Source organism: Hyperolius riggenbachi, chromosome 1 (assembly GCF_040937935.1).
Source record: "Hyperolius riggenbachi isolate aHypRig1 chromosome 1, aHypRig1.pri, whole genome shotgun sequence".
Classification (NCBI taxonomy): Eukaryota; Metazoa; Chordata; class Amphibia; order Anura; family Hyperoliidae; genus Hyperolius; species Hyperolius riggenbachi.
Window position 1 is genome coordinate 493,658,766 of NC_090646.1, and position 14,784 is coordinate 493,673,549.

The 14,784-nt window shown below is 44.2% G+C and overlaps 1 protein-coding gene across 2 annotated transcripts in view; it reads left to right on the forward strand.

Annotated features, from left to right (window-relative positions):
• Positions 1 to 14,784, forward strand: part of LOC137522986 (septin-2A) — a 186,784-nt gene that overhangs the window by 78,837 nt on the left and 93,163 nt on the right. For both annotated transcript variants that reach the window (XM_068243170.1, XM_068243163.1), the window contains one exon: positions 1,338 to 1,455. In XM_068243170.1, the coding sequence (XP_068099271.1) occupies positions 1,338 to 1,455 (118 nt within the window). The remainder of the gene's footprint in view (positions 1 to 1,337; positions 1,456 to 14,784) is intronic.

Sequence of the window (14,784 nt, forward strand, 5' to 3'; positions counted from 1 at the left end):
AAATTCCCTATTTGATCGATTTGTCGCCGATTTTGATCGATTTTATCTATCTAACAGGATGGAAAATCTAGGTCGGTCTGCTGCTGGCAGCAGATCGATGGCCCATAGAGTTGCATTGGATCTAATGGTCCAATAATGCATTTAGATCGATTTTCAATAGATTCCTGTCAGATTGGACTTGACAGGCATCTGCCAGAAATCTATCTGATGGTTGAATCTGCTGCAAATCTATAAGTGTATGACCACCTTAAGGGTAAGGGGGAGCAGGTTGGGTGAGGCCAAGATGACCCACACCCCAGATCTATCGTGGCCACCATACACTGGTTAGAATTATCACTGCCTGGTTGTAGATTTTTGGCCAAAGTTTCACAATTTTTTGGCTAACAATAGCCACGTCTGTACACAGCTGAAGGCCTGGAACCCACTGGGAATCGATGCAGCGCTGAGTGCAGCGATTCCTGGTGCGATTCCTAGTGCGATTGCGCTTGCGATTACCCGACACTTAGAAGCGACATACATTTAACTGTACAACGCTTTCCATTAGTGATTCGGTCGTTTAAAAAAAAAAAAAAATAATTATAATTACGTTTCCCAACTTCTGTCCATAGCCCCGCCCCCTAAAGGAAGAGGTCATGGGTATTTCTCTATGACCAATCAGTGAAGCGCCTGTGACCTCTTCCTTTAGGGGGCTGGGCTACGGACGGAAGCAGGAAATCCGGACACCTAGTGAGCATTATAAAGTTTTTTGTTCAAACGGAATCGCTATCGGCCCCCCAAAGCTCTGCTAAATCGTTTAGAAAAAGCGCTCATATATTTAGCATTGAGCGCAAATGTCTTGCGATTTTTGATTACCCCTAATCACAATTGCACTAGTGGGTCCCCCCCACCACCACACATACTTTTCATTGGCAAAGTGTTTTGGGGAATTGCCAGCGATCCAAAAATGTTGCCAAAATCGCCCTAGTGGGTTTTAGCCCTTAGTGTCTCATGTTTGATTGCTTTGCATTGTGTGGCTGGAGCTTTATCCGCTTTGGGGGAGTTTTGTTGGAGAATAGTTTTGTATAGTGTTGTACATTTTGTTGTTGGTATTGCAGGTTAAGCTCTAGAAACTGCATGTTTCTCTTGTTGATAAAAAGAAAGAAATAATGGGGTGTGTGTGTTTCGTATCTGCTTTTTTTTGCATCTTAATACGCCTTTTCTTTCTTTCTTTCTTTCTTTCTTTCTTTCTTTCTTTCTTTCTTTCTTTCTTTCTTTCTTTCTTTCTTTCTTTCTTTCTTTCTTTCTTTCTTTCTTTCTTTCTTTCTTTCTTTCTTTCTTTCTTTCATTTTTTTTATCAGACTGAAGCCATTGGATGTAGAATTTATGAAGGCTCTTCATGGAAAAGTGAACATAGTGCCTGTTATTGCTAAAGCGGACACCTTGACCTTGAAGGAAAGAGACAGGCTTAAAAGGAGAGTGAGTATCTGAAAGCCAAAGGATTAGGAATCATCAAATACTTTTATTAAACGATAGATTCATTTTTTTAAGGCGCACAGTTATTGAGTGGCTGCACCTGGGTGTCATTTATTAGGCTCCATGTTGACACATGGCAAATTAATACCACATGTGTATGAAAATGAAATAGTTTCTTCAGAAAAAAAATATAAAGAAAAGCTGCTGCTGACCAGCGCTACCTGGGTGTTTTCAGTTTGAGAGTTTTTCACTACAGGAATTCCCTTAAACCTTGTTTCCCCTGCCCCTTTCTTTCCAGGTTTGAAAGGAAACCATAAAATCTTTATCACAATATTGTGTGTGCCAGACACAGGGCTGCATGTGATTTGGGCTTGGCAGATGCAGCTTGCTCACTAAACAAAAGCGATTCTTTCTGTGTTCCCTTGAGGAATGGAGAGCCGTAGCTCCTGGGTCGTTACGGTTACATGCTTGGGCTTCACTTCATTTATTAATTTATGACAAAGCAAATGTGGGTTACGTCAGTACAGAAATCTCATCTTCCTGACGGGTGTGACCTGGGAAGAAAACAAGTTCACACTGGATTTATGCTATTGACTGTAACTGCTTACTTGCTAGTCTCTAATGAAGAGTAGTGAGATGGTTGGACACGGTTGTCGATCATCTTCCTTCCTGCCAGGAGAAACAAAGTGCTCCTCTTGGCATCGTGGAAAGAAAGTAAGTTGAGGTAAAAATGCTGTAAAGGTCAATCAAAGCTAAATAAAAATAGCCCTTTAAGTTTTCTTCAGATTTAAGCCATGTTGTACAGGCAGCTTTGACACTGCAAGTAGTCACTATTATTTATCGCTGGATGCTGCGACTAATCTCTACATGCTGCGAATATTTTGTTAGCGGTAGTAGTTGCCAGCGACAGAGGCTGCTTTGCATTGCCACCTTACTTTTACTGCAGATGAGAGCACGCTGCCATACCATACAAAATAGCACTTCTTCGCAGGTGCCACATTTAGGTAATGCACCCGATGCTTTTGCGGTGCCCACCGGAGCCCCCCTCACATTAAATTTTAAATAAACTATATGACCATGTTCCAAATTCTGGCACCTTAAGTGCTTGGGTTTGCCACCCCTCCCCAACCAGCCTCCTTATTGACGCCTAAACTCTGCCACCCCCTCCTCTTGCCATTACTTAACTTTGAAATACCCTCCACCTATGCCTAAACGTATTCCCCCCCCCCCCATCCCCCCTCAAGCCCAGTAATACTCAGCCACATTCACCACAAAAAAACAGGCGCCGGAGAAGTTTGGGTTTCACCAGGGGAACACATACAAATTGTGGCTGTAAGGAGCTGCCCAGTGTGCAAGTAGCAGCTACAAGCAGAGCTGTGAAGTTAAGGAGTCTGAGCAACTGGTTACCTGGAGTCCGAGTCGGCGGTTTCATAAACTAAGGAGTCGGAGTCAGATGATTTTTGTACCAAATCCACAGCCCTGTTAAGTATTAGACTAATTTTTAGACTAAGAAATCGGAGTCGAGGAGTCAGTCTGAGCCATTTTGGGTACCTGGAGTCGGAGGTTTCATAAACTGAGGAGTCGGATGATTTTTGTACCGACTCCACAGCCCAGGGCCACTATTTATATGTCTTATAATATTGTTAATAAGCAGTTAGTTAGGCTGGATATTTTGGGTCGACTGCTTTGCCTCCACACAAAATGGGAAGCCTCCTACTTCTCCTTCCACTTCCACCTACAGGACAGTACATGCATGTTGGCTAATCCCGCATGACTGTCATTGGCTGCAGGGCTGACTGTTCTCCCAAAACAGCCATGAATGATCATTGTGGTTTGACATTTATGTGGGACTCGAGTTGCCCATGTCACATGGACCTAACTCAGAAATTCTCACTTCTTGTGACTCTAATCAGTTGTTTTTATCTTTTGCAGCCCACTTGTTCTTGTAAGACTGAACACTTGAGTGTGATGTAAATTATAGCCCCACCTTAAGATGAAGTCTGTCATTGCAGCATTTGACTTTTAGATTTAACATGAAATTACAGAAGCAATCCTGCCAGTTCAAAGATTGTCATTACTAGCAGTGTGAAAATTTATTTTCTGCAATCCTACCTCTTATATGTGAGCAGAGGAAAAATGTAACCTCACAGAGTTTTTAACAGTAAAATGCCTGATGGGTGTGTCAGTTTGCTGATTATTTCTGTAGTCCAGAGTTGCATTGCTTTTTGCTCTGTGCGGCTAATTACTCATACAGGAAGTTGTGGGCAGTCTAGTACATTTTTGTGCGTATTTTTGTACATTTTTGTGCGTTGGAGAACCCCCAGATTTGTTTCAGGCCATTATAGGCAATCCATAGTAGCAAAAATGAAAATGTATAATACTTAACCTCTTGAGCGGTATGTCCGACACTGTGTCGGACATGCCGCTCGCTAGCCTCAGGAGTCCCCCAGAATTAATCTAATAGATTGAAGGGCTGCAAAAGGTTTAGCTAGCACTAGGCTAACTAGTATAGGTGGACAGCACCTCCCAATCACCCCTGATCCCCCTGATCTAGCCGCTTATACATTACCCGGCCTGGTTCCAGCGATTGCCGCAGCCTCTCGGCACATCTCTGGTCTTCTATATGGGGAGGATCATACATGATGTTGTGTGCAGTCACGATCCTCCCCATAGAGAAGACCAGGGTTGTGTGAGGAGGCTGCTCCGATCGCGGGAACCAGGCTGGGTAATGTATAAGCGACTGGATCGGGGGGTGCCGGACACTTATACTAGCTAGCCTAGTGCTAGCTAAACCTTTTGCAGCAATTCAATATATTAGATTAATCCTGGGGACTCTGAGACTGCAAAACCTCCTGAGCGGCATAACGCTCAGGAGGTTAATAAAAAATAAAGTTACAAAATTAAAGTAGCATTAATAAGTGTCATAGCAAAGTATTTAACAAAAGTGGAATTACGTTTCAAGCTAAATGCTCAGTTCTCTGAAGGGATAGATCAGCTATACGGTGTAAACCATTGTCTGACTGTCTGTTTCTCTTTCCCTTCTTCCTGTCAGTTTCTTCCATGCAACAGTGGGCCACTGATACGCTGTCTGATTTACAGATATTTTATAGGTTTTTTTTTTGCTGAACTTGCATTGTTTACTATGCTGTAAATCTGAGCCACGTTCACCATAAGAATGCTTTTCCCAATGTTGTTTAGCCTCAAGGATGTTGACTAGGAAATCATAGTACTGACTTCACGCGTTTCCTGTTTATATTTTGTCTAGTGTGCTTGTTATTGGATTCAGGAGGGTATAGTGTAGGTTATGTTCACATTTATTACCCCTGAATCGGGGAAGAATGATTGAATGCAGCCCATGGTGGGCTAGATTACCTCCTCCTGAGCCTCCACATGCTGCTAGTTGTCCCCGCAATCCTCCCATCTCCTCAGCCTCCTGAATGTTCCTCCAAATGGTGCAGATTGGTTCTGAACTGCATATGGGCTGTGAATTGAAGCACTCATGGACGAGCGCTTACTTTCGCTGTGCACGCGTGGTTCAGAACTTGCACCTGCCCATTTCTGAATCGTATGGTGTCCCTTGGGGGAACTTCCAGAAAAGTATTCAACAGAGGGAGCCATTTGAATACTTAGAGGGTTGGGGAACAGGAGGAACCATGAGGACAAAAAACAGCATCTGGACACTCAGGAGAAGATAATCTATCCCACCATGGACTTCATGGTACTGTACAAAAAGGTGCCGATGTGATTTTGGTGCCAGGAATCGCTGCCAGGAGAATATCACTAGAATACTGATATTCTGCTACCGAGCAGTGGGTAATATCAGTAAACTAATCACATCAGTAACTCATTTTCTTCTCACTAACCTACCCCTGCACAGAAATCTTCATAGATATCTGCACCAACTTTGCCACTTAAAACTCCCTCTGCCAATATTTGTACCGCCTACTACCGTTAGTGGGGGCCACCCATGCCAAAATTACCCGAACCCCCGGTTGACATTGCAGTCTGTGTGACACCCCCTCCACCCCCGCTGGCTCCCAAATTAACTGCGTCATACTTTAATGCCTTCATATTTTTCCAACGCATAACATGCATATTCGTATGTAATAAAGTACAGGTCCTCCTCAAAAAATTAGCATATTGTGATAAAGTTCATTATTTTCTGTAATGTACTAATAAACATTAGACTTTCATATATTTTAGATTCATTACACACAACTGAAGTAGGTCAAGCCTTTTATTGTTTTAATATTGATGATTTTGGCATACAGCTCATGAAAACCCAAAATTCCTATCTCAAAAAATTAGCATCTCATGAAAAGGTTCTCTAAACGAGCTATTAACCTAATCATCTGAATCAACTAATTAACTCTAAACACCTGCAAAAGATTCCTGAGGCTTTTAAAAACTCCCAGCCTGGTTCATTACTCAAAACCGCAATCATGGCTAATACTGCCGACCTGACTGCTGTCCAGAAGGCCATCATTGACACCCTCAAGCAAGAGGGTAAGACACAGAAAGAAATTTCTGAACGAATAGGCTGTTCCCAGACCTTGGGGACCTGCATAAGCAGTGGACTGAGTCAGGAGTAGAAACATCCAGAGCCACCGTGTACAGGCGTGTGCAGGAAATGGGCTACAGGTGCCGCATTCCCCAGGTCAAGCCACTTTTGAACCAGAAACAGCGGCAGAAGCGCCTGACCTGGGCTACAGAGAAGCAGCACTGGACTGTTGCTCAGTGGTCCAAAGTACTTTTTTGAAAAAGATGAAAGGGGGTTTTGCATGTCATTCGGAAATCAAGGTGCCAGAGTCTGGAGGAAGACTGGGGAGAGGGAAATGCCAAAATGCCTGAAGTCCAGTGTCAAGTACCCACAGTCAGTGATGGTCTGGGGTGCCATGTCAGCTGTGTTGGTCCACTGTGTTTTATCAAGGTCAGGGTCAATGCAGCTAGCTATCAGGAGATTTTGGAGCACTTCATGCTTCAATCTGCTAAAAAGCTTTATGGAGATGATTTCATTTTTCAGCACGACCTGGCACCTGCTCACAGTGCCAAAACCACTGGTAAATGGTTTACTGACCATGGCATTACTGTGCTCATTTGGCCTGCCAACTCTCCTGACCTGAACCCCATAGAGAATCTGTGGGATATTGTGAAGAGAAAGTTGAGAGACGCAAGACCCAACACTCTGGATAAGCTTAAAAGGAACCTTAGCTATGTAACTGAGAGGGATATGGTTGTTTCTTTTTAAACAATACCAGTTGCCTGTCAGTCTTGCTGATCTCTTTGGCTGAATCACACACCTGAAACAAGCATGCAGCTAATCCAGTCTGACTCCAGTCAGGGCACCTAATCTGCATGCTTGTTGAGGGGCTGTAGCTAAAAGTGTTAGAGACACAGGATCAGCAGGAGAGTCAGGAAACTGGTATTATTTTAAAAGGAAAAATCCATATCCTTCTCAGTTTAGATTCCCTTTAAGGCTGCTATCGAAGCATCCTGGGCCTCCATAACACCTGAGCAGTGCCACAGGCTGATTGCCTCCATGCCACGCCGCATTGAAGCAGTCATTTTTGCAAAAGTATTCCTGACCAAGTATTGAGTGCATAACTGAACATAATTATTTGAAGGTGGACTTTTTTTGTTTTAAAAACACTTTTCTTTTATTAGTCCGATGAAATATGCTAATTTTTTGAGATAGGAATTTGGGGTTTTCATGAGCTGTATGCCAAAATCATCAATATTAAAAACAATAAAAGGCTTGAACTACTCCAGTTGTGTGTAATAAATCTAACATATATGAAAGTCTAATGTTTATCAGTACATTACAGAAAATAATGAACTTTATCACAATATGCAAATTTTTTGAGAAGGACCTGTATAAGCTTAAATTAGAGTTAAAATAAAAACAGGATCAGCGTATGAAAAAATGCAGCACCTAATACAGTGAAAATGCGATCAAGCCCACTGATTAACATGAGCTGTAAGTTTGTGTGTTTCCGCATTGCCATAAAGCATGAAAAAATATGTGCAGTTTGAGCAATCATTTATTCTTATTTTCTGCCTCTTGAATTAATGCAACTGCATTGGTATCTGTTAGCTAAACAGTTAACTATATGGTGTTTTTTTAGGGCATGTGTGAGCTGATTAAGCACTAGCTGTAATCCTGCACTGCTCAATAAGCAGCACACCCCCTTTACTCTCCAGGAAGTTGCAAACTCCCTTTGATGGCTGTAAACTGAGGCTACATTGTACCTTCTGACGTTCCTTCTCATAGTAGGGAGTTTAGAGGATAGAACATCAAGATCTCATGTGTTGCTACAATTTTATCCAATATGCCGTCTTTATGAACTCTGTACAGTGTGTTCAACTTTGAAGTGTTGCAGTAAGTTTCATTAACAACCAAATTGAAATTAATCCGATGACAGGTTCTCCACGAAACTAATGGTTGACAAAAAGAGAGTTTTTTTTGTTTTTGTTTTTTTTCCTTTCTATTTAACTATTTAGTAATATTTTAACATTGTTGAGAGTAAAAGTAAGACTCTCGATGCATGATGTCTAAATACGTTTACAATAAATTCACTGTATATTATAAATGCAAATCAAACTCAAAAAATGACCGCCCCTTTATGAGAGGAAAAAAACTGTTCATGTACCATAGTTTCTGCACATTTCACAGGCAAACATCCTAGAATTGTAAGAAATATTGTCATGTGTGCAGCTGTTTCTCCTCAGTATGTAAGGTCCATGTCTCTCTCTACAGGCTTTAGTGGCTGCTGTTTATGGTAACTGCTGTTGTGTGCCGTAGGTGTTAGCAGCTGCATTGGATATCATTAGTGGCAGCTGTGACTAGTTGCAGAAACTCTCAAGAGTTCCGTCACTTGGACAGGGTAGTTGCAGTAATTTCAATGCTTCTTTACTACTTCTGCTGCTGCTTCTCGTGGCAACTGCTGTCATGTGCCATAGGTGTTACCTGTGATTAGTAGCAGAAACCAGGGCTGTAGAGTCGGTACAAAAATCATCCGACTCCTCAGTTTGCTGAAAACACCGACTCTTACTCCAGGTAGCCAAAACTGCTCCGACTCCTCAACTCCGACTCCACAGCCTTAGCATAAACTCTTAAGTGTTCCATCATATGGACGGGGTAGTTGCAGTAATTTCAATGCTTCTTTACGTTTGTTAACTGCTGCTGCTCTAGGTTTTCTGTGCAGTTGAGCATAGCATAATTACAGCACTTACCATGTATTACAGACTACTATGGTGGCTGAACAATCTCACTGCCTCAGTGGAGTTGCATGTGATGGTTTTAAGCCACACAGCCAGGCCTCGTTCACATCTAGCCAATGCAGATGGCTGTGCGATCGGAACGCAGCGCATCTGATCGCACGCCATCTGCGCTGCTGATCCCATCCATTGACAGTGATGGGATCAGCTCTGCGGTGCGGGCAAAATGCAGGCAGCAGTACGCAGGCGCTTCCCAGCGCTTCGTACTGCTGAGCAGCGCAGTAGATGTTAACAGTAGAAGGGCTGTCTATACCCTTCTGCCGTTCCTGCGTTTTAGCACATTAATGCTTCCATATCCGCACGGAAGCGCGTATGATGTGAATGAGGCCTTACCATGTATTTGCCCAGATGCCTGGGTCCACCATCTCTGCTGGTTACATGTGCACAATGGCAGGAGGTGGTTGTAACTGAGGTAACTGCTACGAAACACCGTGGACTGCCTCCTAGCCTCCTTAGTTTTATGCATATTCTTGTGTTTTTTACGGTTTTAGATGGGAACCAGAGGTTTGGGGCTGAAATGTATTGCTAGTTATTCATCCACTGTGTTTTTTATTTTTTATTTTGATATCATTAAATTTAAAAACACTTGATATAGGCTTTCCTGTCTCCTGTCTTTCCCTGGGCAGGGTCATGGGTCCACCCCCTACTTGTGGGCCTATAGTTTAGCCATGGCTGCTATTTGACAAACAGCTTTACTTCCCGACCGCCGTATATACAATTGGCGGCCGGGAAGTGGACCCCGCAAGGACCGCCGTATGTACAAATGGCGGCGGTCCTTGTACGGGCATGGGCGGCGCGATCGCGTCATTCGTGACGCGATCGGCCGCCGGGGACTGGCTCCGCCCACCTCGCGCTGTCCCCGCCGGCCGTTCGGAAGCGCCGGTGGGTTACTAGCACCCGGATCGCCGCATACAAAGTGTATAATACACTTTGTAATGTATACAAAGTGTATTATACAGGCTGCCTCCTGCCCTGGTGGTCCCAGTGTCCGAGAGACCACCAGGGCAGGCTGCAGCCACCCTAGTCTGCACCCAAGCACACTGATTCCCCCCCCCGCCCCCTGATCGCCCACAGCACCTCTCAGACCCCCCCCCCCTGCCCACCCCCCAGACCACTGTTTGCACCCAATCACCCCCCTAATCAGCCATCAATCACTCCCTGTCACTATCTGTCAACGCTATTTTTTTTTAATTCCCTAAACTGCCCCCTGCTCCCTCCTGATCACCCCCCACCCCTCAGATTCTCCCCAGACCCCCCCCCCCCCCCTGTGTACTGTATGCATCTATCCCCCTGATCACCTGTCAATCACCCGTCAATCACCCATCAATCACCCCCTGTCACTGCCACCCATCAATCAGCCCCTAACCTGCCCCTTGCGGGCAATCTGATCACCCACCCACACCAATAGATCGCCCGCAGATCCGACGTCCAATCACCTCCCAAGTGCAGTGTTTACATCTGTTCTCTACCCTAAACACCCACTAATTACCCATCAATCACCCATTGTCACAAGAGCCCTAGTGGCTGACCGCACTTAGCCTTCTAAACGGTGCCAGCGCACAGATCGTGCGAACTCTGGTCGCAGTCAATGCGCAGGAACCGTTAAGAATTAGCCGCAGACAACTCAGAAGGAAACCTGTGAGACACGGGTGATTACCACTTCACCCACTGGTTCAGAGTAAACTGCCACCACCGCGGTTATCATGGGACCGTGGGGCCCACTAACTGACTGACTAATCCTGCGGATAAAACGGTTAAACACACGATATTCTGTCTAGCCAACAACAAACAAACAGTAGCGTATCTTCAGAGACCCGGGATCATTTCTGTGTGTGCTGATAAGCAGGGTAGCGAAACAGTGAATGACTTGGAGGAAGTCTTTTATTCACAGCAATATAAATAATTAATATATACAGACAATTATTAAAATCAACAATTATTAAAACAGTAATAGCCAGTATGAAAAATAAAAGAAGGGAGAAAAATACTTAGTTCCTGGAAAGATGTCCTTATTGTGGGAAGAATCATAAAGTTCTTGGTTTCAAAGTCCAGAGTTCAGAGTTCAGACCAGGTGGATGCCAGCATATCCTCGAGCTGGCATCTGATGAGTGCAAGATGTTTCAGTGTGGAGGACACTGAGTTTGGGTCCTCAGCCATTCTTATGCCCCTGCTTCAGTAGGAGGGAGTGAGGGCGGGGAGCCATACACCCCCTTCAAAGATGAGATGAGCCCTCCCCTTGTACTGGGGCTAGAAATCATATCTACCCATATATGGGCTCTATCTCACAGAACCGTACAGGTCAGGGCAGATTTATTAACATTTTCAGGTCTGTCTCGATTTACCCAGCGCCCTGATACCAGACATGAGGGGTGGGACCCCTGTGGTATCATCAGGGCATTTTCAAACTGCCTAACTGGCAGTCCTTACCTCAGAATGTTCTGAAACTTCCTCAGAACCAGCACCGGGGCTTATGCTACACTTCCCCCACGTTTGGCGAAGCTGCCATCTCAGGAACCCCAGAAATATGACAGATCTGGGAAGTTATGGATTATGCCATGAGACTGAGGTTGTGTTCTAGCTGCTAACAGCTGACTTTCCTTTGATCTTTACTAGGGAGCAAAGTATCAAGACCTCCCGTGGATTCGTAGCCTGCTTGGCTGCACCTAGGCATCCTTTGGTTAATTAACATCTCCATGAGATCAGCTAAGTGTCACCTGGTTCCCAGAACCAAAAGGGAAATTGTGCCTTCCACAGGGAATATGTCCAAGCTAATTAACACCTTCCCCCCAGGCTGTCACTTCAGCTAAGACAGATCCCCCAGCTGTTCCTAGGCAGAGGAATACTACACATCAAATCTTGGTTCTATTGATCTGAAGCGCAATCGATGCAGGAATCGAGTGCGATCGTTCTTTTCTTCACAGGCGGTTCCAGGACGCGCCTGCGTCCCCGCAATCGTCCGTGACACCCATCAATCACCACCTGTCACTGTTACCCATCAGATCAGACCCTAATCTGCCCCTTGCGGGCACCCAATCACCCGCCTACACGCTCAGATTGCCCTCAGACCCCCCCTTATCAATTCGCCAGTGCAATATTTACATCTGTTCTTCCCTGTAATAACCCACTGATCACCCGTCAATCACCCATCAATCACCCCCTGTCACTGCCACCCATCAATCACCCCCTGTCACTGCCACCCATCAATCAGCCCCTAACCTGCCCCTGCTGGGCAATCTGATCACCCACCCACACCAATAGATCGCCCGCAGATCCGACGTCCGATCACCTCCCAAGTGCATTGTTTACATCTGTTCTCTACCCTAAACACCCACTAATTATCCATCAATCACCCCCTGTCACTGCTGCCCATCAGATTAGACCCCTATCTGCCCCTAGGGCACTCAATCACCTGGCCACACCCTCAGAACGCCCTCAGACCCCAGCCCTGATCACCTCGCCAGTGCATTGCTTGCATCTATTCCCCCCTCTAATCACACCTTGAGACACCCATCAATCACCTCCTGTCATCCCCTAGCACACCTACCCATCAGATCAGGCCCTGATTTGCCCCGTGTGGGCTCCTGATCACTCGGCCAAACCCTCAGATCCCCCTCAGACCCCCTTCCGATCACCTCCCCAGTGCATTGATTGCATCTATTTTCCCCTCTAACCACCCCCTGAGACACCCATCAATCACCTCCTGTCACCCCCTACCACTCCTATCCATCAGATCAGGCCCAATACAACCTGTCCTCTAAAAGGCCACCCTGCTTATGACCGGTTCCACAAAATTCGCCCCCTCATAGACCACCTGTCATCAAAATTTGCAGATGCTTATACCCCTGAACAGTCATTTTGAGACATTTGGTTTCCAGACTACTCACGGTTTTGGGCCCGTAAAATGCCAGGGCGGTATAGGAACCCCACAAGTGACCCCATTTTAGAAAAAATACACCCCAAGGTATTCTGTTAGGTGTATGACTAGTTCATAGAAGATTTTATTTTTCGTCAAAAGTTAGCGGAAATTGATTTTTATTGTTTTTTTTTTTTTCACAAAGTGTCATTTTTCACTAACTTGTGACAAAAAATAAAATCTTCTATGAACTCGCCATACACCTAACGGAATACCTTGGGGTGTCTTCTTTCTAAAATGGGGACACTTGTGGGGTTCCTATGCTGCCCTGGCATTTTAGGGGCCCTAAACCGTGAGGAGTAGTCTAGAAAACAAATGCCTCAAAATGACCTGTGAATAGGACGTTGGGGATTCTTAGCACACCTAGGCCGCAAAAAAGTGTCACACATGTGGTACCGCCGTACTCAGGAAAAGTAGTATAATGTGTTTTGGGGTGTATTTTTACACATACCCATGCTGGGTGGGAGAAATCTCTCTGTAAATGGACAATTGTGTTTAAAAAAAAAAATCAAACAATTGTCATTTACAGAGATATTTCTCCCACCCAGCAAAAAAAAAGCTGGGTAAGGTGTGCCACCTCCACATACATTTTTCTTTTTTACACCCTAAGTACGCTAAGGGGCCCAAAGTCCAATGAGTACCTTTAGGATTTCACAGGTCATTTTGCGACATTTGGTTTCAAGACTACTCCTTACGGTTTAGGGCCCCTAAAATGCCAGGGCAGTATAGGAACCCCACAAATGACCCCATTCTAGAAAGAAGACACCCAAAGGTATTCCGTTAGGAGTATGGTGAGTTCATAGAAGATTTTATTTTTTGTCACAAGTTAGCGGAAAATGACACTTTGTGAAAAAAACAATTAAAATCAATTTCTCCCACCCAGCATGGGTATGTGTAAAAATATGAATGGAAAGAAGTGCCTGGTCCTTAAGGGGGGTAAAGCCCACGGTCCTCAAGTGGTTAAGGACTGGTTGTTTTTGTCCGAAACATGTCAGCTAGGTGTTTGGATTTTCACTGTGGATACCATCAATAAAGTTTCCCATTGGGCAATATTGCGTTTTGTTCTTCTTGTCCCGGGAAAAATAGTTGAAAATGGTATGGACGAGTGAGGCTCATCCAGCAGTTCTGAGGCAGGGTTCCATTTTTTTGCAAATGTGTTTTTAGCATTAAAATTTATGATTGTACTGTATGTGAATTTTCACATGCTTTGGATACCTGGATGCAAAAAAAAATGTGAACACAAGCGTGAATTTTAATGCGAAAAATGCACGGTTTCTGCCAAAAAAGCTATAAAGTGGGGAAATTGAAGAGTAGGGACTGGCTGAAAAGGAAAATTACATTTAATTTGTTTTATTTATTTTATTTTTTTGCATGATTTTGTGTTTATAACATTTATTATGCTCAAAATGTATAATAGACCCTTGCTTGATACATTTTGGTAAGTTATAGGCAAAAGTTTTATAAAAATGAATGAAATCCCTTTTTGCACAGAAATCCATCTAAAATGGAGCGCCATGGAGGCTACGCAAATTGTTGCATCATTTGAAATTTGCCTGCCAGTGTTTTATTCATTTTTGTTTTATCTGAGTCCAGAGTGATCTGATAGCATCGCAGGTCCAGAATATAAGCAATAGACTTCCTGTTGAAGTATTGTGTCTCCAGCATAGTGATGTTGCGCTTAGAAACATTTAGTTTATTCTCTCAGGGGTATTGTGCCAGTGAGTGAGTTTTTTGTAGTTCATTTCCTGGATTTGCAGTGCTATGGAGGTTTTACGTATAAATGTACAGATATCCCTGCTTTGTTTTACTGAGAGTATCTGCTGGAGTATATTCTCCCATTTCTTAAAGTATGGTCTCTGCTAGTGTTGTGCGCTACAAAGCTACTCGTAATTGAAATTTTAAATCAGATAGAGCTGGCTGCGGCAGAGGGTTGCGTTAACTTACCTATGCTGCCGCCTATAGCTGATGCGTTCCACTTCAGTCCATGAAACTCCACTACTTCCTCCTTCAAACCTGAAAGGAGAAAGAAGTAGTGGAGTTACGTGGACTGCAAGTGGAACGCATTGGCTATGCGTGGCGGCATAGGTAAGTTAACACTCCCGAATTTAATTTTAATTTCGATTACGAGTAGCTACATATTC